Consider the following 25,342-nt stretch of genomic DNA (forward strand, 5'->3'; position numbering starts at 1 on the left):
TGAACAAGAGATACATATATAACGTATGAGGGAGGGTTCCTTTGGATGAGACTACTCTTTCCCCAAACCAAATGTGCTCTACAACATGATGATGACGAAAAGAAGAAGAAGAAGAAGAAGAAGAAAGAAGCATTCTTTCGTCCAAAGAAACCATAATTAATTTACAATGCCATCATTATCCATCTGCTTTCCGCTACTTTCTCCTCTTTTTCCTCCGTCCATAATAACATAAAATATATTATCCGATATTATTTTATAAACTTATTTTAATTTTTTTAATAAAATATTTCTCGAGATATAAACATATTTTTTCTTTCTTCTTCTTGGAGGAATCTTATCATATCCCTCTCTCTATAGATGATAAATAATAAAATTATATTTTAATATTATTTTTAAGGATAGCTAATAGCAGTCTATTATCAATAGCAAAAAAAATAAAAAAAAAGAAAAGCAAATAGTAAATAGTAAATTTTGTTTCAAAAAAGTTGGTAGTTTTATTAATCTAATTAATATTTTCACATGAAAGAGATTTATTTACGGGTCCGACAGGTGGGTCCCGTAAAGGGCTTATTTTAATCAAGAGACTTCGCCAGACACGGTTTCAATGATTCAGTCACACGATCGCTGACGCGTGTCCACGAGCAGGGAGTGACCGTGATTCCTGCACCGGAAAACTCGGGTAGTACCATTTACACGAGAAGGTTTACACTCTCCCCCCGCTCGCTGCTCTCTCCGCTTTCCTTCTTTTTTGTGTTTGCGGAGCCAAAGCGAGTGAAGTGAGAGGCGAGACTCTGAGACCGGATGAGGAGACGAGAGGAGGACGTTAGGCTATGAAGAGTTTCGTGGCGATCTCGACCACTCCGCCGGCGAAGCGTCGGTGGCGCGCCCCCGCCGCGGTGGTGCTCGTTCTCGTCTTCTTCTCGCTGCTCGTACCCCTGGATTTCCTCCTCGGTCTTCACGACCGCTTCCCCTCCGGTGAGTCGCTAGGCGGCATTGGCTGCTGCCTTTCTTTCTCGCTTCGATTTGTCCTCGGCTGAGGCGCGGCGAGCGATGCTCGTTTGATCTGCATTCGGGTCGTGGGTTTTGGATCTTGGTAGTTGTAGATCATCCTGGTTGGGGAGTCCGAGAGTCAGAGATCTGCAGTGCTGATTTGTTGGAATTAGGGATTTAAGTGTTACTGGGACGAGATCTTGATGTTGGTTTTTGTTACTTGCGCAGGTTACTTGACTGATGATCGCCGACCTCCGGTAAGCTTCTCATCGGACTGTGATAGTCTTGAATAGTGTAAGTTCACCTATTAATTGACATGTCTACAAAACGTTGTGTCGGCACAGGAAACTAGTTCTTGGAACTTTGGTCGTTTGGGTGGTGTTGGTAGTTCTTCTGAGGTTACTTTCTCACCGTACTACTGATTTACTTGATATAAGATGTACTAGTATGGTTCCTTGACGGCTGCTCTTCCTTTCGGCTTGCATTGGCTCATATCAGGGTGATGTATCAAGCATTGAGAGGCTCGTCAAAAGATTTGAACCCACCTTCTCAAAGGTCACCTTTGCTTTCTTGAAATGTCACCCTCCATCATAAATTTTTTTTTTGAGTGGCCTTCTTCTTCAGTTTGAAGTTTTGAGTTTAGTGAATGGATGGTGCGGCATCCAACTACTTATTGTTGTCTCAAAAGTTCTTTTTAAATTTCAGTTCACAAAAGCATCATGCGTGTGCAGTTCTGTTTTTGTATGGCATGGGCTTAATTCGTTACTTATTAGATCAACATATTCTTGTTTTGTTTAATCAACATTGAAATGCCATCCAACTATGTAGTGCATGGGAATTGTCATGCTTGTTGCAGGAATCCATTATTGAAAAACAGCTTTTCCTCTCTGGTGGCAAATTTCCAACCATGTCATTGTTGACTGGCACAAATTTCCAAGTTTGCTCTACCCAAAGTTTAGAAGCATATATATATATATATATATATATAGGACATCCTTCCAGGAATACGTGGTTTCATGTTTTGGTTCTATCTTCTCAAAATTGGTTCTAGAAGAGCCTAAAAGTTTGTTCAGTTCGGTGAACTTGTGATATCCTTGTTTCCACATACTTCACAGCTAGAGTCCAAATTATATATCTTAGTATTTGTTGATGTGCTTTACAATGAATCTGAATTCAACAACTTGTCATTGTATTATGTTGATGTGCTTTTAAATTTGCCATTGAGCTAAGCTATTCTCATGGATTGAATTGCATAGTTATTGTTATGCTACTACAGAGTAATTTTTTGCATTATTTTGAGGTTCATTATTTTGCTAGGATTGAAATCTGTCAGGCTGATAGGATATTCTGCAGTAAACTTCTTGTCTGGCTTTTCATTGTGTTATTGGCCACTGTGCTGCTTTATGTGGTTATTTCAGTTCTCTAATCTACATCTTAGTGAGATGTTTTATCCATAATATCTATCAGTCTACAATCTGTGAGTTGTCTCAGTAGCTTCCTCAAAATCAGCTCTTTTTTTTGTGTTTTTCAGGATGCTAATGGGAGTGACCTGTCCAAAACTGGTGATCTGCTAAATCAAAGGCCTGACACTAACTCCACAGGGCAGTTGGTTGTAGCAGGGAAGGGCACTGGTTCCAACTCAAAAGAAATAAATTTGAACTCTCGCTCTCAAATAGAGAATACCAGTACCCACTATAAACCAGAAGTCATCATTTCTCACCGGAAAGGTATGCAACATCAAATATTCGAGGTTTTTTGCCTTCACAAGTTTCCAGTTCCCATATTCAAAGATATAGGGGAGAACATAAGGACCAAGTTTAGACTTTGATGCATAAAAACCACAAAGAGATTTAGGATATCAGGATGTACCTGGGCTAGGCAGTTGGTGACCATTTTCTTAAGATACATATTTGAAACTGAGGGAAGGTGGTTGCAAGAAAATGGCAACCTACCAGGGTGGTGCTCTCATGTCTTGCCCTCTATTTGTCTCTCAGCAACAGACTTTCTTTGCTAGCAAGAGATTCTTAATCATGACAAACATCCAATATATTTCATATGGTATGGACTATGGAGTAATAATTATAATAATTTACCTGCTGGATCTGGAATTTTCTGTTTTCTGGTTATGTACATTTATCAGGAACAGTAATGTATTAGTATAAACTGGTTTAGGGAACCATTTTTGTTAATATTTTGACTGGTCCATGTAGATTAGTTGTGTTCTAGTTCATCAGGAAATTTCTCGATGCTGTTTACTCTCTGCTTAGTTCTTATTGTGAACTTTTTGTAGAGATCCAAATGCTATTGATGTTCCATATTGTTTTATTTTTTGCAGCTTTTCCTAAACCACAAGTAGTTCCATCAAGATCACTTCCAGACTTGACTGCAAAGGTAAGAGTTACCTTTCTGTAATAGCAAATCGTTATGTTTGTATGAACGAATGGCATATTCCTAAGAAATTGGAGCAAGATTTATGATATATATTGTGAGAGCTATTTCTGTAATATACTAATATCTTTTTTACACAGACATACTACAATCAATTAAATTCTATGCATGTTGCATTACTTAATTGGCACTTTGAGTGTTTCATGACTGACTGTTGCTATTATGGATTCATGTCACTAAAGTGAAGCCATGTATGTTGATTGTTTATTTTGTTTATTATTTCACAATGTAGAACTGACAATAAAATTTGCACGTTCTCCTCCAGCTTGGTAGCAGGGATGTCAAGAAGAGTAATGCTGAAGGTGGAAATGGTGATGGAATCAGAAAAGATTGTCAGTTTACATTTGGAAGCTATTGTGTTTGGTCCACAGAGCATAAAGAAGTAATGGACGATTCTACTGTGAAGAAACTCAAAGATCAGCTCTTTGTCGCCAGAGCTTATTATCCAAGCCTTGCAAAACTTAATGGACAACAGAAGTTATCTCATGATATGAAGCAAAACATACAGGAACATGAGCACATGCTTAGTGAAGCCATTGTTGATGCTGATCTTCCACCATTGTAAGCTTTAAGCTTGGTCAGACGTTAGGTTTACAGCCTTTCATTTTTTAAAGTTTGCATGTGCCATTTCAGATCTTTAACTGCTTTGCAAATGCATGAAAACATTCTTTTTTATGTTGAACTACAAAGGTCTAGAATAGATCTATATCCTCCGGTTTGCCATCTGAATTACTTTTATAATAATATCTCATGTTATAGGCATTGACCCTCTTCTTGTTTGTCTAGCAAAGCATACTGTGCTAGATCTCATGCTATACTGTCATTGGTGTGTCATGGCATTCATTGTCTTCATGTAATCTCTAATTGTTCTATCATTTGGGTCTTTTAAGCATTGATTGTATATCTAACCACAATATTTTGTCTAATGGCCATTGATATCAGTTACTTATATACACCAATCTGTTTTATCTTGCTAATGATTCCATATGATAGAAAATGAATAGAAATTTGTCTTGGTTTTCAGTGTGGAAAAGAAAATACAGAAAATGGAGCAGACTATTGCAAGAACTAAAGCATGCACTGTAGATTGCAAAAATGTTGACAAGAAACTTAGGCAGATCCTTGATCTTACTGAGGATGAAGCCAATTTTCATTTGAAGCAAAGTGCATTCCTCTACCAACTTGGCGTTCAGACCATGCCCAAAAGTCTTCATTGCTTGTCAATGAGATTGACAGTAGAGTTTTTTAAATCACTGTCTGCAGATTCCAAGAACTCTCATCCTAATAAACTTGACAGCCCAAATCTTATGCATTTTGTAATTTTCTCCAAAAACATACTTGCAGCTGCAGTTACTATAAATTCAACAGTTGTGAACTCTCAGGTGAGTAAATTTTATCTTTATAACAGGGGCAATGTTATAGAAGTTGTTTTATCTGCTGGTCCTTGATGGCATTTCTTTTTGTGATTTAATAGGTCAGTCAAAATATGATCTTTCATGTTGTCACGGATGCACAAAATTACTTCGGTATGAAGCTTTGGTTTGTCAGAAATTCTTATAAAGAGGCAACTATTGTGGTCATCAATTTTGAAGAACTTAATTTGGAACACCTTCATAATGATGGCCTCACAAAGCTATCATTGCCTGTGGAATTCCGTGCTTACATTCATAAAACTGATCAACCAACTACACAAATGAGCACCAAGTACATAACAGTTTTTGGTCACTCCCACTATCTGCTTCCAGAAATATTCAAAAATCTAAAAAGGGTGGTGGTTTTAGATGACGATGTGGTTGTTCAGCATGATCTATCATCATTGTGGAACCTTCACTTGCAAGGAAAAGTGAATGGTGCTATTGAGTTCTGTAGGCTGAGATTTGGTCAGCTGAAAATGCTTTTGGGCAGAAACAGTTATGATGCTGACTCTTGTGCATGGATGTCAGGATTAAATATTATTGACTTGGAGAAGTGGAGAGAGCATAATGTCACCAGGACATACTTGCAACTCCTCGAAAGTGTAAGTGATATAACTTCTGAGATTTTAAGTCAACTGTGTTGAATTTTATGATTTTTTTAAACCTAAATTTATGAATATGGAATCATGAAAGAAAAGTATACTTTTTCATAATTAAGTTATTGAGTATTTTTAAAGGTTTATCTGATTTATGCATTGCCAAATTATGGAAGCAGGCAAAAATGCTTTTTCATGCAATGCAAATCATTAACAATTATGTATTCCTAGAAATCACTGAACAATTGTGCATAAAATTTTATCACCTGATTTTTTGAAAATATTAATTCTTAAGTGCATTTCCTAATTTTGTTTTTACTCTTTGGATATTTTCATTAAGTTATGCATCTAATTCTTATCTCTGAATATATATTTTTAAAGAACTGATTCTAATTCATTATGTTGCTTAACCATTATATGCAATTTCCCACCTGTTAGAAAATAGTTTTCACTGGATGATTCCAACCACATGCCTGATGTTAACACTGAAACGAATATATTAGTGTGCATGTCATTCTTAAATAAGTTCCTTTGGTTCTTGCTAGGATTATATATATACTTAATGAGCTTTTTTGCGAGTCTAACATACATTTGAATGTGCTCATGACAGTTCGGAACAAAGAATGAAGTATCTCTTAGAGCTGCAGCTTTTCCAGCAGGCTTACTCGCACTTAAGAATCTTATATACCCCCTCAGTGAAAGGTGGTCTTTGCTAGGGCTTGGCCACAACTACAGTGTCAATGTAGAGGATATGAAGACTGCTACATCATTGCATTACAATGGCCAAATGAAACCTTGGCTTGATCTCGGTATACCAGAATACAAAAAATACTGGAAGATATATCTTACACAGGATGAAAAGTTTATGGATGAATGCAATGTAAATCCATAGCTGATACTGTATCTTTGCGTAAAGTTTCGGCATGTCCCCAACAGTGCAGGTAGACCGGTGGCGGATGACAAATTAATCTTTCGTTTGTTCTCTGATACTAGAATATATTCCTGTATGTTGGTTGTCAGAATCTAAGGGTAGCCGCATCAGGTAAAATGAGGACAAAAAGCATTCTTAGAAAATTAAGAGGTTTGGAAGAGAGCTTTGTAAAGCCATTACTAGAGAAAGCAGCTGAGGGTCCTGAGACTAGACACTGTCATGGTGATAAGTCAACGGAAAAAAATCCTGGTATAACCAGAGATGTGATTACAGAGACCGCGGAATGTAATGTCGCGGTTCTGGTAATTGTGTTCTGACTATGAATGTTGATTTTGCCATTCATATTCTGATTTATATCGTGATTATTTTTCTGGTACCATCAATCTGATTGGTGCCGATTGCATTTAGAGTAGATTTAATTTTTTTTTCCCTCCCTTTTCGGTGGTCTGCCATTGTTTAGTTATCTTCCTGAAAATTGTATGCATGATATAGATTAGAACTTTAATGCGTGGCATATTTATTGAGAAGACTATCTGAATGCAAACTATCAGCAGAAGATCTTGTTTACCATAGTAAAATTGTTTATCCCACTTCTATTTAATCTCACCTGCCCATCAAAATTACTATTTGTTTATTAAAGCTTGGAACGCCTTATTTGTTGATTATAAATATACAAATTGAAAGAAAGCTGTGACTTTTATACTCCTCTTTAGAATTGTTTGTGTTGCATAAGTTGTTTTCGTGTACACTAATCTTATTCTGCTACATTCAGTGTAACCATATGTTCATGACTGTAAAGCAGGAAGCCGAATGTAGATCAAGTACTGAGGCTGTGATTGCGTAAAAGATGGGAATTAGTTGTCTATCATCAACCACGGCATGATGAAGAAGAAAACATTAACAGCAACGGAGGTAAATCTTGAGGCCTTTCGTATATATAAATCATAACATTTTACTTGCGATGAGGAGAACCCAGCAAATTTAGAGCCGAATACATCACAAGACTAAAAGGCCCTGCGAAAAAGCCACTTATTAGTCTCACCTGCCTTTCTCCTTCATCAGGTATCCTCTCGCTCGCTCTCCACAGAGGGCGGCGCCTGTTCCCGTCCCTGCAATTAGACATAGGGTGGCGGCTTCGGGAGGCTGGCAACCACACCGCAGAGCAACGTGTTGTCCGGGATGTTGTACTCATCCCTCAGGGACCTCGCCGGCGACACCACGCTGATGTAGAGCTGCTGTCCCAGGTAGTGCCTCTCCCACAGCTCCGACCGCAGGCTCCACATCCCCGCGTTGTCGAACGTCAGCATGATCGCCGACCATGACCTCGGATACACCTGTATCGTGTGCCGGCTCACTGCGTCGAGAAGGTTGTACGTCCTCCGGCTTGCCGGCGTCCACTTCCCATGCCCCATCCTGCATCCACAACGTCAAACACCGACCTCGTCAACCATGGACCGGAACTCCTCTGCCGAACTCAGGCGTGCAGTGATATTAGATTACCCGACGGCGAAGAAGGAGTAGCCGTCCAAATGGTACGACTGAATGCTCCTCTCAGGGTTCTCGAGGATGATCTCGATGTAGTCCCTGAAGGTGGCGTTGAGGACGTTAGGCGTGACCGTGATGCTGGCACTGCTTTCCGGTGGTTCGTCGCCGATGGTGTCGTACTTGAACACCTTGTCGGCGACGCCGTAGTACTCGGCGAGCTTGAGTGGGGTGGGGGACTCCACATGCGACGCGCCGTTGAGCGCGAAGCGGCGCTTCCCGTTGACGAGCCCGACGGAGCTGGCGAGGTTTATGGTTCGGGTGATGTTGATACTCCCGTAGTGGTAGGAGCCCTGGGGGTTGGGCCGGGCGGCGCTGGCGGTGAGATTCCACCGGAAGGACCGCCACTGGTTGAAGGACCATGCCCAGCCGACTGGCCCCTCCGGCAGCTCGGGTGACGGAGGGACGCTGGAGCCGGCATAACGGATGATGCCGGTCGCGGTCCGCATGTACTTGGTGAAGCGGGTGGAGGCGACCATGTAGTAGTCCTTGGGCTCCTGGTTGGCCGTGACGAGCACCGAGAAACACTGCCCGACGTGAATGTCGAGGGATTTGTAGTCGTTCTGCACGGTGTGCGACCCGTCCATCTCCACGAGCTTCATCAGGTGGGACTGAATCCGGAAGTTGAGCGACACCTTCAGGCCGACATTGCAGATGCGGTAGCGGTACGTCTTCCCGGCCTCCATGGTGAAGAGCGGAGCGTCATCTTCGCCGGCGGCGTCCTTACCGGGGCTCCCATTGATGATGACGCCGGCCGGGTTGCCGATGGTGCGGCCTGCGTCGAGGAGCTGGGCGAGGGCCTTGTGGCTCTTGGTGTACCAGTCACCGATGAGGACGGTGTAATCATCAGCAGGGTCATCGAAGGGCACGGGGATGAGAAGGCGGCTGTTGACACGAAGGCCGCCGAAGCCTCCGGCCGCCCTGTGCATGCCGACGGAGGGGAAGTAGAAGTAGCTTCCGATCTGGTCCTTCACCTGGAAGTGGTAGGTGTAGTTTGTGCCAGCAGCAATAGGGCAGTTAGTGCCCGGCATGCCATCTTGCCATGAGTTCTTCCTGTGCTGGATTCCGTTCCTGCCACCACATAAAGCATGTATGAAGAGAGCAAGCTTATCAGCTACTTGCGCCTCGAGGTGCATGGAGATGGAGAACAGACCAGGTGAAGAGGAAGGGCTCGTCGAGGTGGTTGAAGACGTTGATGACGATGTTGTTGTTAGTGGTGGAGTTGATGTTGGGGCCGGGGAACTGGCCGTTGATGAGGATGACCTGCTGAGGGACGCCGAGAGGCGAGGCGGTGCCGTACGTGACGTTCCACGTGAAGAAGAGGTACGGGTCCTCCGCCTTGACAGCGGAGAGGCAGAGAAGAGAGAGAAGCGCAAAGAGCACGACGCTCGACATCTTCTCGCCCGTTGCCCTCCCTACGCTCGACGCGGAGGGAGGAGAGCTCGGCTCGTGGCTTTACGACTTGGGCTCCGGTGGGAGTCATAATTTATGATGGATTTGGCTTTGAACCTTTCAAAGGCTTTCTCTCCATTGCTCGGTTCTCCGTGCTTCTGCGTCCTGCTCCTCAGGCTGCATTCCACCAGATGAGGAGGACCGAGGAAAGAGCGAGAGGGGCGGGGGTAGCAGAGAGGATTAAGTTGCAGGCTGCATTCCGCCAGATGAGGAGGACCGAGGAAAGAGCGAGAGGATTAAGTTGCAGGCTGCATTCCACCAGATGAGGAGGACCGAGGAAAGAGCGAGAGGGGCGGGGGTAGCAGAGAGGATTAAGTTGTGGGGCCAGAGTGGGCCACACGCGGAGGCTACGCGAGTGCAGGGTCTCGTAACAGAGAGGAGCGCACGGATCCGGGTTGTGTGTTAGAGAACTCCGGATCTGATACCACCAACGAACCAACCATTCGGTAAAGCTGATTCACCTCGATATTCTTCTTCGGGGTTGCTGTGGCCTTCCCTTCCGCGGCAAGCTTTTACCGTGTTACAGCTTTTACTCACCCCCGTTTGGATAGGACTCGATGAGCGGTGGTAGAACTAAGTGTCGCGGGAAGATATCATTCACATCTATCTTAGTTTTATGTCATTTAGATTTATATGCATAGGTTTATCGAGAGAGATTTCTTCACCTGATCTCTTAGACACTTAAAAAATTAGTAACCCAATAAGTATGAGTGCAAACATGAATAGTCAAAAAAGATAAGATCTCATCATTTTTTTACATGATTGTAAAGAGATAGAATATTCTATGAAGAGGTAACTTCTAACCACTTTCAACAATCTCTCCTCGGCCTCTTATCCACGTGGGCAAGAAGGAAGGGGATAACATGTAACTACCTACCTTGGATATCTACTCACGTGGGCAAAAGGGTGGAGGGTGACATTATTTTCTTCTACGGATACTATGTGGTGGTTACATGATGAATGATAATTGGTTAATGACATACTCATTATTTATACCCTCTCTCTCCAGAAGGCATGCTTCGGGGCTCTTGTCAAAGGGGTTCGAAGTGAAATGTTTGGTTCATCTGACATATCAAGCTCATACCTCTTCGTTCCATAGTCGACCTGATGACATGTTTAGTTCGTTCGACACGAGTTTATTTGACATATTTAGTCTATTATACACCTCGTATCATCCAGAATGAGTTTGCCCGGAACATCCATCAAGAATCCCCTCCACCATTGTTGGTGGCGATTCAGTACTGACTTGCTCCTTGTATTATCAAGGGACATGTCTCGGTCAGATGTGGTCGGAGTTTCTAACCTCCATGCCTTGAGCGAAGGTAGAGGTCGGGTACCCCGACCTCCACACCTCTAGTAGAGACGGGGGTCGAACTTCCTGACCCCTATGCCTCAATTGTAGGTGGGGGTTGGACTTCTCAACCTCTATGCCTCAAGCAAAGGTGGGGGTCGAGCTTTCTGACCTCCATGTCTCGAGTAGAGGTGGGGGTTGAGCTTCTCAACCCCAATGCCTTGGGTGGAAGCGAGGTTGGTCCTCCTGACACCTACACTTAGGGCATAGGCAGGAGTCGAGCTTCCCAGCTTTCTTGACCTTTGTGCCTTGGGTAGAGGTGGGGTCAAGCTTTCCAACTTCCTCACCTTGGATAGAGGTGGAGGTTGGGCTCCCTGACCTTTGTGCCTAAGCCAAGCCGGAGGTTGAGCTTCTTGACCTCCATGCCTCAAGCACATTTTGTTTTATGCTTCTCGTCATGATGGGTTTCTTTTGACACGGGTCGGGTTTTTTTTTACTCGTATGCCTCAGGTTTCGTCTAGTGTGGGTTGGATTTCTTGACTCTCATGTCTCGGATACATTTTTATCTTGTTCCTCTCATTATAGTGGATTTTTCTTATGTAGGTTAGACTTCCCGACCTTCATGCCTCGGGTATATTTTGTCGTGTGCCTCCCACCATAGCAAGTTCTTCTGATGTAGGTCAGAACTCCCGACCTCTATACCTTAGGCACATTTTGTCTTATGACTTCCGTTGTGGTGGGTTTCTTCTAACACGAGTCAGGTTTTCCCAACTCTCACACATCGAGCATATTTTGTCTTATGCTTCCTCCCGTAACAAGTTTCTTCTAGCACGGGTCATAATTTTTCAACTCGCGTGCTTAAGGCACATTTGTATGTTCCTTTGGTCTTCGTGCATCGGTCACTTTTGTATTTTCCAATATGGTCTTTGCATATCGATCACTTGTGTGCTTTCTAAAGTGGTCTTCGTATATTGGTCACTTGCGTGCTTTCCAAGGTATCCCTTCGTCAATTGATGTTCCTTTAGAATCGACCCGAAGAGACACTTGTAATTATCATAGGAGGAGAGAGATTGATCACCTCCTTATAAATCCCCCTTGAGTATGATGGATTGAGGCATATTCTTCTATTTGAGCCTCCAAAACCTCCTTAGGAGCTACCTCTACTTAGGCTCGATTTTCTCTAAGGTGAGTTGATTCTTGGGTTTCTCGTCTTCGTAACACATCAGCTCAACAATACTTCGGTCTTCCAACATCATGCACTTCCTCCTCTATAGATTCCTTTCTCGCACCAGCTCCTCCTGGTCTCACAGCCACCGGTCAACTGAGGAGGTCAATGTTTTGTCCTTGGATAGCCCAAGGGTAAGGGAAGTCCCAACCTCCCCCTCATTAGGGGAGTCAATTCTCGTAAACCATATGGTTCTTTGGGCCTTAGAGTATATAAAAAGTACATACGATACAAATTCAATGGTGAGTGCATAACTCTTGGATCATTTAAAGTCCTTCCATTCCAATCAAGTTTGATATGCAAATCCCTCAATCTAATCACCATCCGTTCGACCCCATGTTAAAGTCCTTTTTGCTTGTCTTCTAATTCTTTCGAGATGAGACTTCATTTTTTTTCCTCCACCCCATGATAGTATTTTGCCTCCAATGGTGGAGGATATCGCTCTCACGAATGGTGCCCAACTCATGACTTAGTAATGTTCATTAGAGAATACTGACGCATCGGTATTACCCTTACCCGTAAACTCTTTACTACTTGCTTTAAGCTGTGTAAGGGGAAAAGCGACTATTGCTTGATTACTAGGGAGGATTTCAAAGTTAGTAGTGCCCCTTCTAACAATAAGGGTTACAAGGAGTGCTTCTTTCATATAGATTCAGGTCGAGATTGAGGGTTCAATCTCGTTTAGTTGACACACCCCATAAATAACACACTTTCATTCTTGTCAAATGAGGAAGTTGATCAAGTGCTCCGATTGAGAGATAAATTCTCTTCTTCAAAGGTTGTCTAAAAGATGGATGAGGACTCGCTGATCAATGCAGGTCTCAACCTAGCCCCATAAGGTATGACTTAAATGTCATATAAGTAGTTTTAATCTTCTATAGGTACACCTTTGAAGTATGTCATTGCCCTTCTATAGGTAATCTTCTATAGTTTTAATATTGAGGTATGTCATTACCCTTCATGGCATTACAGATAGTTGACCTATCGAACTTGGCTTTAAGTACATCCCTACAGTCAAGATGATAGGGTTTATAATAGGGGCAAAAAGCATGGAGTGAAGATATATGCATGCATAGTATAGTTGGGGGTCCTTATGCTTACGAGTGGTGAAGTAGATTTACCGCTCCCTCTCGGAGGTTTTGATTGACACGTGCTACCACATTAAAGTGCTTGTAAGTTAAGTCATGGTTAGCCTCTTCATTTTCTCATTGCTTACCCCTTTGTCTTTGGTTTATAACATCATGATTACATCACAACCCTCATTAACTGTGTACAGAACGTCAACTCTGTCATTCACCAATAGTCGCTCATGATTGACAATCTCCATAAAGAAGTAAAGGGGCTAAAAAAGGAGAGAGGGGACCCTACACTTATTGCCAAGGTAGAGGCTCGAGGGGCTGAGCTAGCAAGGCAACTATATGAGGTTGAACGACACTTTACCAATTATGCCGAGTAGTTGAGAAAGGTCTAAAGCAACAACCAAAACATGGAGCAAGTCGACGTAGCCAATTAGTAGGTCATGAGCATCACTAAGTAGGTTCGAGGCTTGAAGGTGGCATTGGAGACTTAGCAACGCATGATACTAAGGTATTGGGAGGAGACAATCACCGACTACAAGGCCGTCGCTAGGTTTAGGAGGGGCTTCGAGAGATCGAGAGTCATCTTATATTAGTACATGTACTATATCGCCTTAGCCTATTTCAGGAATAGATACATAAGGATGTAGCTTAAGGTATATTCGTTTACCAATTACCCCGAGGATTAGTACATCCCGATAGCGCCTGAAGTGCCTTTTAACGATGGTATTGACTCGCTACCTCATCTTGATGCCTAGCCTATTACAAGTCATCGAGTCTATCATGACTTGCTTCGTGTGTCTTTTGTTTGTAGCATTATTAGGCTTGTTCGTATGATCAATCCTGTATCTTGGTAGGTTTGGACCTCATTTTAGATGTAGAGGCTCAACTAAATTGATGTAATCTATTTTAAGGCAATAGAACTTTCTTTCTTTAGCTTATAACACTAACATCTTGTTAGCTATAGGTGCCTTGTAAGCCAATCACGTGAGCAATATCACGTGTGACATGCTATGTAGTCTTTTTACTTATTATTATTACTAGTATTTTCATACTTTATGTTACATGTTGTGCATATTATGGTATCAATGAATCTATGCAATGAGAATCAAATCGTGATAAAATTATAATAATTAGACTAATTCACCTTTAAACACATACCCTAAATAATCTTAATCGTATGTTACTCGAGAGAGCTATCGAGATAACTGGATAGATTAGTATGTTGTATACTCGTCTATATGATATAGGCAAATGTTCTCATAGTTGCTCATATAAGGACACTAGGGATACAGTGCAAGTGCTCGTTCTAGAATGAGTTCATTGATTGATCCGCTCACAGAATATTAGATGGTTAATAATACCTCATTGTTAGATAGCAATTTCGTGATATCAATTGTGTGTTTGGTCCTTAGACTTGAGACATCAAAGATGCCATATAAAAATACTTCGTTCTTTGATACTGGACTTATAGGCCTAATGGTTCCAAATCTAACATAACTAATCATCGGGAGTGGTAGCCAACCTTATGAGGATAATTGAGTATCGATAGAGGATCATCCGCTCTCGATATCATAAAAGATCCTATGTGTTTTTGCTCAAATAAATCTCTAGCCAAGGTCATTCGGATTGAGAGAGAAAGTTCTCACATCTGTAGTTGATGAGTCGAATGATATTATAAGAGAACAATTCATTGAGTTATAAGAAGTTCTGATAGATATAACTTATACCAACTCGATATTAGTTTTAGAATATCACACACATATGATAGGTGTTGCAACGAGTTGAGATTCAGATATGAGATATCCGCTAGAACCCTTATCTTAATATAATATAATAAACTAATAAATTATTATATCTCGTGAATAAAATCCAATAAGATTATTAGATAAAGATCAACTAATCAAGATATTTGAATAATTAGATAAAAATCCAATACCCAATAAAATATAATTCATTAGAGTTAAAAGTCGACATAAATCTCTATAAATATGAGAGAACTAAAGGGACATAAGCTATATATTTCAAAATAAAAATCTACTTAATAAGCAAAACAATCGGCAACGTTCTCCTCCTTGAAGGTATAGAGGTTTGGTAGCTGCATACACCAATCTCAGGTCTATTGATGTTGTGAATCTGGACAAAACATTGTAAGCATGATTCCTAGCATCAATGACCCCTACGAGGAACCAAGAAAAATGAGATCCAAAAACCTAGATTGATGGAAACTCATCACAGATAATAATCATGCAAGGCTAATTCAGAATGCATAGATTGTGTAGGAGATGAAATCTCATGCCCACATGGAAAATGGATCTAAAACAGAGACAGGTCTCTATCTCATGTGTGGAGGATCCACAGCTATAGCTGGTTGAATGCTTGCCTTTGGAGTCACCTCTATGTTGGCCTAAGAGCTTATCCACTCATACTGCCAACTCTTTATCTCATCCTGTTTCGAAATAGTGACATCACAGAGTCTGCACCCTGGTCCTTCATTTTTCCCTCCCTGCTCCCAAGGCTTCAAATAAGAACATAATTAACCCAAACATTTCTTATAGAACAACCCAATTGGAGAAAACAATGAATCAAAGATGTGGGTTTTGGCACATGGACCTCACATAAAGGTTTTAACATGTATAGTCTAGTCCTCCATAATACTATTTACACTGTTTCCTGCAAATAAAAATTCAATGAGAAAGCCCAACATATTCTTTTTCTCACATCCTACTAGGCTCTAGTCTTTTCATTACATACATGCAAAACACTTCAGCAAAACTAGAACATCTTTTTAATAAATCCTTTGTCTACTATATTGATGTCACCTACACTGGATCATCAAATAAAAGTAAAAGGTAAAGTAAAAGCCATATGATAGTGTACAAGAGAGAGACTACCATCAAGGAGGAACACGAACGCTTGCAGGCATGCACAACTTCCAACTCTTCTCTTTTGCTCCCCATACACCCTGACTTGGAAGTAGTCCATCATCTCTGCTGCTCTTTTTTTTCCTGCTGACCTATTCCGTCACAGTAATCAGTCTGGCTTTATGTCATGTTCTTTGTCGTCGTCTGTATTCTGTGTAGTAGATTATTATATATCTTGGTGGGTTGTGATGGGTAGCTATAGATAGTATTAGTTGGTGGCAATAGCAATATCAGAGGTAGGGATGTATGGCTGGTGTATTGGCTGATTGATTGCTCATAGATGGCAGCTATTCCTTGTCATAATTCTCTAATTTTCTGTAGATAAGGGAATGTGAGGTGACACTGGAAGACCTTCCTATAATGCTTACACTTAGAAACTATAAGGAAAAAATTAGAAAAAAAAGGGGGGAACCATAAACCTTGAACCATTCTGCAGCTTCTCTTTTCTTATGTTCCACTATCCTTTTGCTTTACTAGGAGATACCTGATAGAAATCAAGCAAAAGTTCCAAAATGAGAAGAAACAGCCATAAGCTACTAGTGAAGTTTTCATGTAACAAAGGGCAGAGATCGAGGCTCACCTTTAAGGGGAGGCCTCGATCACTCCACTGGGATTCTTCAGGTCTACATTCCAATTTCTCCTTGACCAGAGAACCTGCTAAAGGTCACAAATGATCTGTAGTAAGTTTTATGTAGAAGAACCATTGCAAACTTAGTTCAATGAATTTGTTCAACAACAATTGTGCAGCTAGTGTTTCCCTTTTCCTTTTTACCTTGGCATCTGGAAGAAGCATGAGCTGAAGGAAGGCATGTCTAGAGACAAAGTGGTGGGCAGCAATGTGGAGGCAAGTAAGTAGTCCTTGGTGCTGCTGTTGTTCACAATGTATGAAGTAGCCACGTCTTCACTGGCAGTGAAAGAGTCGAGCATGGATGAGGATTTTGTCGGGGAAGCAAATGGGCTATCAGGCAGGTTATGCTCAATGCTGCAGCCAAGTTATATGCACATTAAACAAATTTACCCATCTTGCTTCGGAAGGAGAAGAAAACATGACGGAACACATTATTCACTCATTGTTTGTTTATGTTGCACTTCAAAATATTGCAACTGTAAAAAGAATTATATGGGAGAGAACAAATAGTAGGTTGTTTGATGTTCAAGCAATTACCTTGGTTGGAAATCACCGTCTTCTTTGGGGTTCGGCTCACCAGCAGATTCCTCCTTATCTGCCTTCTGCTGGAGTAACCCATCGGAACTGTTGGGCTTCTCTTCTGGTAACACGGCACCGAGGCTCTTTTCTATATGAAGAGCATAAAGTCAACTACTAGCAAATCAAGCCATTAACTCTATCTTCAAAAGAACAACAAGAAAGTGGTCATGATAAGTTAACATACCCTCTGTTGGTGATCCTTCATGGCTACTGCTGCTACTACTGCTGGTATTACTGCTCCTATCAACATCACTAAGTGATTGAGTGACTGCGATAGCGGGGGAGTTGGAGAGGCCACTTTTGTTGAGATTGAGCTGGAGATTCATAAATCGACTCCCTTGCAGCTCAATGGCTCGCTGCAGTTCTGCTGCTTGTTGCTGCTGCTCCATTAGCTTCCTTCTCAGCAGTAGTTCCTGACTGCTGCCGTTGTACAACCTCCTTGCTCCTGTTATGTCATCAGAAAAATACTTCACTAACCTTAAAAACAAAACATACTGATAACAAAGAGAAAAAAGGGAGAAAAACTGGTTAGAGGATCTAACCAAGCTGTTGAAGGTCATAGGCTTCGGTAGCGTCCAAGGCTGTGGGAGACATGCACATAGAGAAATCACCTCCTCTCTCAGCATGCTGCTGCTGTTTCCTGAGGTCAGAGGTTGCAAAAGGCCACCATCAAACATGGTTACAATTCAGTGGCACAGATCAAAACCCACAATAAAAGATACTTCTTATTAAGGATGAGGAGGGAAGAGTGCCTGTACTTGTCGGGGACTTTTCCCTTCTCCTTGTAGGGCTTGACAAGAACTCGGGAATCACATACGAAGTGCGGGTTGCCCTTAGCCAAGATCAGCTTCACAGTCTCCGGGTAGACGAAGGTCACGAAGCCAAACATCCTCTTCTGCTGGTAAGGGATCCTCACGTCGTGCACAGGCCCATAGATGCTACGAACCGAACAAATAATCGCTAACTAAAGATTAGAACATGAAGGCAGAGGAAGGGAGATCATAAGCATTGAAGAACTGTAAAGCCATGTAGCGATCTGTAGGAACAAGAGAATTATCAACCAACCTAAAGTAGTTAGAGACATCCTCCTCGCTGAAGATGCTGTCAGCTGGGAAGGTCAAGTAGATCTGCCTCGAACCAGGATTTGCCATCAAATCGTTTCTTTCGAATCTTGATCTGCAGACAAACTTGTGGGTATCATCCCCCCCCAGCATCAGTGCTGCTGCCGCCGCCACAGCTGTAGCCCTGCGGCAATTTGAGATCCTCGAATTCAAAGACGCATCACTGAAACAGACGCCAAGTTGCAAACAATTTAATGCGAGAAAGATGGTACCTTTGGCTCTCATTTTGCTGCTGCTGCTGAAGCAAGAAGCTCAGGGAATTGCTGGAGGACAACGACGGAGATGGTGGCACTGAGCCCGTCTGGGAGTATGGAAACGCAGAGGCCATGAGCTGTGAAACGCCATCGATCCTCTGGCTCTTAGACCTTAATAGCAGCTCCTGGCACTGCTGCTCCAACACCGCATCCATCTTGGTGCCGCCGACCACGGAGGGCGCGACCACAGCTTCCTCTGGGAGCCCATGGAGGAACCGGCACGCAGTACCATTCTTGCAGTAGCCCCTAGCAAAGTAGAGGCACGGCCTCCATCCGAACCCGGCAGCGGGATCACCGAGGCCGAGGTCCGCGGCGGAGCAGCTCCGACGGTGGTAGTAGCCGTCGACTCCCGAGCCCACCCCGTAAGGGAAGAGCGTACAATCGCCGTTGCTGCTGGGGCTCCGACACTCGAGGTCCGGTTGAAACACGTCGCCTACGTGCTTCGAGGCGAAAGAAAGGGGGTAGCTGTAATCAGAGGCGGCGGCGGCGGCGGCGGCGTCGCTGAGGAAGGAAAGCTGGTCCGAGCGATGAAACTCATCAATTAGGTCCCCACCGTCGCCACCGACGCCATAGAAGGGTGACGCTCTGAGATTACCGGGGCTCATGAGCTCGTCCGAGTTCTGGAATTCGTCCGACGACCCATTCAGACCGTTGCAGCCGCTACTGCTGTCGGAGCGCCATGAGGACGGGGAGGAGACAGCGAGCGGCGACGGGAGCCCCCTTGCGGGAAGGCGGGAGGCGGAGTTCTGGCGGAGGAGGAAGGGGGAAGCCGAACTGCCGCCGCCGAATGGCGTGCAGGGGGCAGAGGAGCTCGGGTCCGGGACGAGGCCGAGTTCCTTCCAAGCTTTCAAGACGAGGGAGCGCAGGAGTGACTCGGGGCCGAAGGCCAAGCGAATCATCTCCTTCTCGCCGTGCTCCTGCAGCAGGAGCAACCCCATGATCTTGGGGGCGTGCTCCGGGTCCAGGTTCTGGATCCTGGAGAACACTATCCTCGTCGCCTCGTAGGCGTCCATGCTTAAATCAAATGATTGGAGTGCTAACCCTCCTCCTCCGCTTCTCCTCTTATAGCAAGACTGCAACAAAGAAGCCCAACCAGTGAGAGAGAGAGAGAGAAGCGAGTATTAAAGGTTGATGTTCGCTCTGCGGGGCTACCATTAAAGGACATCAGAAACAAGTGATAAGAGAAAAAGGAGAGCCTAAGCATGCCTTCCATCACAATTGAGTAGTAGTATTCGGGCACTTACGCTTTCTTCCCCTCACTTGTAGTTCTTCAAGGTTGCAGCTCCCTGCCACCGACTGCCTCCATTTCCGACGACGAGAACAGCTCTTCGACTGCAACGCCACCGTCTGCTATTACTTCGCCTGCAGAGTTTGGCCTCTGACTCGCGTATGGTCCCTATGCTCCTTCTCTTCACTTCTCCCGTGCTTTAGCCACACGGAAGAGATTTGTGAGATTTAGCAGACAAGGCAGTGGTTAAGACAGACCCCTCCACTCCACCCCCCCCCCCCTTCCTCTCTTTCCTAACCTCGTTCTTTTGCTGTCCATGTTGAGCATCATACTTCATACCACATTCCGCAACAGGAGCTCACGCATCACTGACATTAGCTTCCTTATCACAGAGAATGGGATGAAAAGGAAGCTCGTGCAGTCGTCTTCGCCAGCTACAGCTTCTACCTTACTGCTGCAATAATTTTGTTGAGTAGACGACAACCATGGATGGTAAGTATCTGCTCAAGCAAGCTTAACGTTGCAAAGGTGGAAATGACTTGGCTTTACCCTAATCTAAAAGCAATAAATGACTCGAGACCTACCAAAATCCTTCTTCTGCCAAGATAGGAACTCAAAAGAGTACTGGAGCTTCTATATGTCTGACATCATTATCAGATGGCACAGTGGCAACTGGCAGGTACTACTGCAACCTGCAAATGCAAGGTTATTCTGCACTTGGATCTCTAATAGATAACTCAGATAGATGCATAGTGTTTCAGGAACGAACACGGAGTAGTAACAGGGAGCTGATCCATCTCCGGTGGCAGCGGTCCTCGGAAAGCAATGATTAGTGGTGGCATTGGAGACGTCTCCTGCTGCTGCTAATTGTTGCTCACAGTAGAATCTGGGAGCCACCTACCATACCTGTGGTTACATGTGTCCGATAGAGACGCAAACTGAGTAGAAACGTAGCCGCTTTTTAAGACCAAGATGTCGCCATTACTACTGTGGTAGTTGTGGTCTTCTTCCAGGAAGTGCCTCGCTGGGAGACTCCTCTTATTAAGGACTAATGTCCTTCTCGAGCACATCCCCCTTCCAAAATCTTGAGCATCTGCAAAGTACTAGATATATGAGAAATATCTTTAATTATATGAAACCAATCGTCTAACTCAAGAATAGCCAAACTTATACCATACTCACATCAAGCCAGCTAGCTCGCTAGCTACCTGCTCTTCCAACTTGTACCTGTTGGTTGCTTAGATTTTTCTTCCATCTGTTCTTCCATGAGAAGAAGCTCCTTCAGCTCTGTGGAAATTTCTTTCTCAGAACCGGATCTTCAATACTCTTGATGATCACACAGGTAACAAACTTCAAAATCTGAAAATTTTAGACCAGGATTTTCAAACTCATGATCACACTGTGTGCTTGATGACCAATTGAAATATGTTCGTCTTGCTCAAGGCAGCGAACTAGGCCTGCTCAATTTAGCTAGGTTGAGAAGAGTCAAAACGGTAAAAAGAATAATAGTATGGTTCATGCCTCGGAACATGAACTACTAGCAATGTTGTCTCTAAAGATTCTTCAGTGGCATAGGAAGTGATCTTGCTTCCAGTTCTTATCAGTTGACAGTGAGATCATAATACGTACAGAGATTACATAACTTATGGGGACAGATAGAGCTGTCTCGGTGGACTCACAACTGATGACAGCACTCATTTGTCACTTGCGCAGACAACGTCAGGGTCAGGACTCAGCAAGATCGCTAGATAACAAGTTCGGCCACAAGATCACCATCAAATTGCCTGCATAATTGGCTTTTCCCTTTCTCACTCTCTCCTCTTGCTCTCCGGTCACTTTTTACTGCGAAGCATTACTGCCCTTTCATTCCTTACCTTTCCTAATTCTTTCGCCCTTTTGATGAGAAGCTTCATAGGTCTCCAAAAAGCTTCCTCCCTCTTTCTAGTCCTCAGATAATGCATGCAGTGGTGGCTCCATGATTCTTTTCCTAGTGGGAGTTTCATATCGTATGATAACATCATTAACGAAGAAAGTGGTGGAGATATACCACATACTGCTCCAAGGTGACATGATTGAACTACATCTCCCAGCCCCACCAAAGCCTCTCCACTGATTCAGCACCATGTGACAGTGTCAGACTCTCTGAGCTGCAATAACCTCTGCAATCACAGGAGTAGTAAATGACGAGAAGTTGCACTGTGTTAGATATTAGGTTTCACATTAACAGAGTACTATAACACATAGCTCGGCAACATAAGATTACATACACCAACCTGACTAATTTGAAAACCATGACCAAATTAAATAATTGTGGCACTACCCCCTCTTCAGATGTTTAGGAATTAAAACTTTGTAGGCTTGTTCCAAGAACACTCTGGCAGATTGGTTTCAGGGAGACCAATAAAATCTTTTAAGGTGATCCCCATCCCTCACCTTTATGGTCCCTCTCATTGTCCTCTAATGATATCTAGTATAATGACCAAAAAAGGCTACACTCTCTTCCAAGAGATGGAGAAAGAAAGTAGTGACTCTTGACTTAGCACTCCAGTTACCCAAGCAAGGATTATTCTGAAGTTGGAGTGACGAGTTCATGTCTCTGTGAATTCCCATGGAAACATCCTTTCAAGTGCCAGGGGCATACACTAAGAAAGGTGAGGAAGTAACCATCCTCCCCTGTGGGCATCAGCTGGATTCTTAGGTCACACCCCAACTTTAGGGCCAAAAATACAGGGAGCCTTTTTTTTCCCCTTCTTTCTTGTACCTTTTCTTCCGGAGGGAGAGGGTGGGTGGAAAAAAGCTGCAATCTTCTGCTGGGTGCAAACACTGCTCGACTACAGACAAACTTCATTTCCATGGCTTTTAGATAGATTACATATTGCCTTGATGCTTACTGTCTCAACAAAAAAAAATATTTTACTTGTTCATTGTCCATCTACATGTTCCTCCCTCCCTGCCTTTTTCTTTTCATAATTGGAGGACTATTATATAAAAAGAAAGATCAGAACAAAATCATCATATCATATGAGCCAAAGTCACCGCACAAATGATGCCATTCATCTAAGGGGCTGGTGCTGTCTTCCTAAGGCTCAACCTTAATAATAACTATCAAAATGAGCTCACATCCCACCACTAATAGTTTAAATAAATCTCTACAACAAGGGCCAGCCGATGATAATTAGTGCTAGACAATCATGTTTTTTTTGCTTTTTAGGTATCCATGACTTCACTTTGTCTGCTTTTTTAGTTTATGGTATCATCTGCATATTTTTGTTGTATCAGCATATCTTCGGGGTAATCCCTTTTCCAAGGTGCAGCACCTTCATCTGAAGCCTTACTCTCCTCTAATTTGTAGACAATAAAATAACTGAACACAATTATTGTAGAAGTACGCTATGAAATTAGTGATATAAATTTATGCATAGATGAAATGAACAACTGGGTAGAAACAAGAATGCCAAGTTTCAGGTCAAGATTGAAAAGACTATTATTACTTGGAAGGAATCATAATTCAATCTAATAGCCCTCTTCAAAACCCCAAACAACCAAAACATACTTAATAGTCGGAGTACTAATTTACTGTAACCACTCTCCATCCTGAGGTTTTAAGGCCAGCTATGTATTCACACAAGCAGAGAAAGCGAAAGAACAACAGAAACTACCACACAGTCCCTCTGGATGAAGTAACAAATTAAAGAGAGATACAAAGGCATTGCAGAAATGGGTTGCGATCCACCAAAGTATTCAAGAAGTAGGTATTGGTTAAGAAGTCGTTTTCACTATGCATGGAAGGCACTCCATTAGTTCCTTTAGCACCAAAATTGACAAGCAATGAGGAGCAATGGAATAAAATATACACCCAAAGGCAGTCCAGCTAACTTCAAAAGGGCTATTTGCATCCTCCTTTCATCTGATTATTTCTTAAAACCAAGTACGGTAAAATTTATAATTTCCTATTGACATTCCACATTCATTTGAGTCTTGGTTTGTCTCCTAATTCTCCTCCATCACTTGAATGAAATGTTTTAGCTCCTCCTGCTGCTTGCTGCTACTTAAAGCTACAGCTTTGTCTAGGATATTTTCAACCATTGTTTTCTCATCTCTCACCTATTGTTTCGATACCTACCTTTTCTTGTTTGCATGAAATAACTAATAACACTGCTTGAAAAGCCTTAGTACTAAATTGACAGTGTCAGAAAATCCATTACTCATATTGTTGTCTTGGCCCATGACAATATGTAACCGATACCACCAACCTCCATGATTGAACTCTATAAGTGAAAGATTGCATACAAAAGAAAAAAAGGAAAATAGATACTGCTTGATGGCTGTAAACCTCAAAGACAATGACAACCACCATCCAGTTCAAAATTTTCATTATTTACAATCAACTAGAGCATCAACTTCCCCGGACCATTGGATCGACCTTAGCTACCATAATTAAGATTAATGGCTGTTCATTTCATGTTCATGTACCCTTTGTCAGGATCCAGCTCAGAAAGGTCGCTAGGTTTGTGAGCCTACCCACAATAATATAATTATGAACCCCACATAAACTGCTACGCAATAGTATAAGTTACATGTTGCATCAGTTTCCGTATCAAATGGCCCCTCAAGTGTGTCACGTTAAGCCATGGGGCAATAGTTGATGCATCATTAGACCAGCTATCAGTGAGCAGTATCACTAGAACCGAACCCCAAAGCAGTAATCTCAGATTTTTGTATCGAATGACTCCTCACCCATGGAAAAAAACAACCTAAAGAACTTGCTAAAAGATTGATGCAAACATGAGCAGGTTACCAATAGAAAATGTTGGTCGTACAAACTGTAATGCTGATCGACTCTTTATCCTAACTCTTTATCCTGTCTTGACATAGCTAACTCTTTATCCTGTCTTAACATTGCTACAATCAAGGGTTTACTTTTCCTGCTCAGCAATGGAGGAACCCAGGACTTAGTTACACAAAGCATCCAACCATATTTGCCTGTGTTCTTGACACAAGTCAGAGAACCCTTCCCAGGAGTTGATGAAAGAAACAATCTTTATGCTCAGCAAAATTTATGAAAGTAATTAGCCTCATGTGCTTTATGCAAGCAAAAGCCAGCTTACTTCTCTAGTAGAGCTTTTCTCATAAGAAAAACAAACTCAACCAATCCATTTTCTGCCATACCACTGGCTTCAACTGCCACAACAATCTCAGCATAACTGAAATGGCCTTAATTATGGACCTTGCAATAATGAACACAAGCAGGCATGCATGCGCACACAGAAAGAAGAAACAACAATTTTGGTGCAGCAACCGAAGTCAACAAGTCATGGACTTCCACTAGAAGATAAAAGTTTAACAAGTGCAAGAAGATGAATGATAATGTGAAATAGAAGGTCAAGAACAATAGCTGAACAGAAGAAGAAAAGAAAGATGTAGATCGAGTAATAACGCATACCTCTATATAAATATAGAAAAAGAATATACATATCACAAAAAAATTGAACAAATCAAACTTTTGAGAAAACATTAAAAGAACAAATGATTAGGTAGGACTGTGATTTGATCTCAGCATTAGTAACAGACGATCATTGACCATGAATCAATGAAAAACTACATTTTTTTAATTTATCAGTAATAACTTAAAAAGGCCTGCA

The 25,342-nt window shown here is 42.5% G+C and overlaps 3 protein-coding genes across 12 annotated transcripts; 1 reads left to right on the forward strand and 2 right to left on the reverse strand.

The window, feature by feature from the left end:
* Positions 1-705: 705 nt before the first annotated feature.
* LOC135597762 (probable galacturonosyltransferase 7) lies at positions 706-6,759 on the forward strand. Of its 3 annotated transcripts, XM_065091190.1 has the most exons (10): positions 707-975; positions 1,219-1,247; positions 1,335-1,388; positions 1,489-1,545; positions 2,522-2,717; positions 3,326-3,381; positions 3,704-3,999; positions 4,463-4,820; positions 4,913-5,455; positions 6,060-6,759. In XM_065091190.1, exons 1-10 carry the CDS (start codon positions 831-833, stop codon positions 6,339-6,341), a joined length of 2,016 nt encoding a protein of 671 aa, XP_064947262.1. In that variant the 5' UTR covers positions 707-830; the 3' UTR covers positions 6,342-6,759. The 3 variants fall into 3 exon arrangements, with proteins under 3 accessions (XP_064947263.1, XP_064947262.1, XP_064947264.1); XM_065091191.1 differs by lacking the exon at positions 1,489-1,545 and having other exon boundaries at positions 706-975; XM_065091192.1 differs by lacking the exons at positions 1,335-1,388; positions 1,489-1,545.
* A 530-nt stretch (positions 6,760-7,289) lies between these two features.
* Positions 7,290-11,159, reverse strand: LOC135597763 (L-ascorbate oxidase homolog). Its single transcript, XM_065091194.1, has 3 exons — positions 9,076-11,159; positions 7,881-8,993; positions 7,290-7,793 (listed from the first exon to the last, which is right to left on the reverse strand). Exons 1-3 carry the CDS (start codon positions 9,315-9,317, stop codon positions 7,496-7,498), a joined length of 1,653 nt encoding a protein of 550 aa, XP_064947266.1. The 5' UTR covers positions 9,318-11,159; the 3' UTR covers positions 7,290-7,495.
* Positions 11,160-15,214: 4,055 nt separating this feature from the next.
* On the reverse strand, positions 15,215-20,694 carry LOC103972367 (zinc finger CCCH domain-containing protein 53). 8 transcript variants are annotated; one of them, XR_010481407.1, is made up of 12 exons: positions 20,285-20,693; positions 19,717-20,154; positions 18,431-19,545; positions 18,163-18,342; positions 17,850-18,035; positions 17,640-17,737; positions 17,282-17,542; positions 17,056-17,185; positions 16,663-16,872; positions 16,471-16,547; positions 15,861-16,374; positions 15,215-15,472 (listed from the first exon to the last, which is right to left on the reverse strand). XR_010481407.1 is itself a non-coding variant. In XM_018820854.2 (12 exons), exons 4-11 carry the CDS (start codon positions 19,483-19,485, stop codon positions 16,514-16,516), a joined length of 2,154 nt encoding a protein of 717 aa, XP_018676399.2. In that variant the 5' UTR covers positions 19,486-19,545; positions 19,717-20,154; positions 20,285-20,392; positions 20,470-20,693; the 3' UTR covers positions 15,732-16,374; positions 16,471-16,513. The 8 variants fall into 8 exon arrangements, 4 of the variants coding, with proteins under 4 accessions (XP_018676399.2, XP_064947268.1, XP_064947267.1 ...); XR_010481406.1 differs by having other exon boundaries at positions 15,215-15,484; XR_010481408.1 differs by lacking the exon at positions 15,215-15,472 and adding an exon at positions 15,548-15,639.
* Positions 20,695-25,342: the final 4,648 nt, after the last annotated feature.

The sequence above is a fragment of the Musa acuminata genome, chromosome BXJ1-11, assembly GCF_036884655.1.
Source record: "Musa acuminata AAA Group cultivar baxijiao chromosome BXJ1-11, Cavendish_Baxijiao_AAA, whole genome shotgun sequence".
Lineage (NCBI taxonomy): Eukaryota > Viridiplantae > Streptophyta > Magnoliopsida > Zingiberales > Musaceae > Musa > Musa acuminata.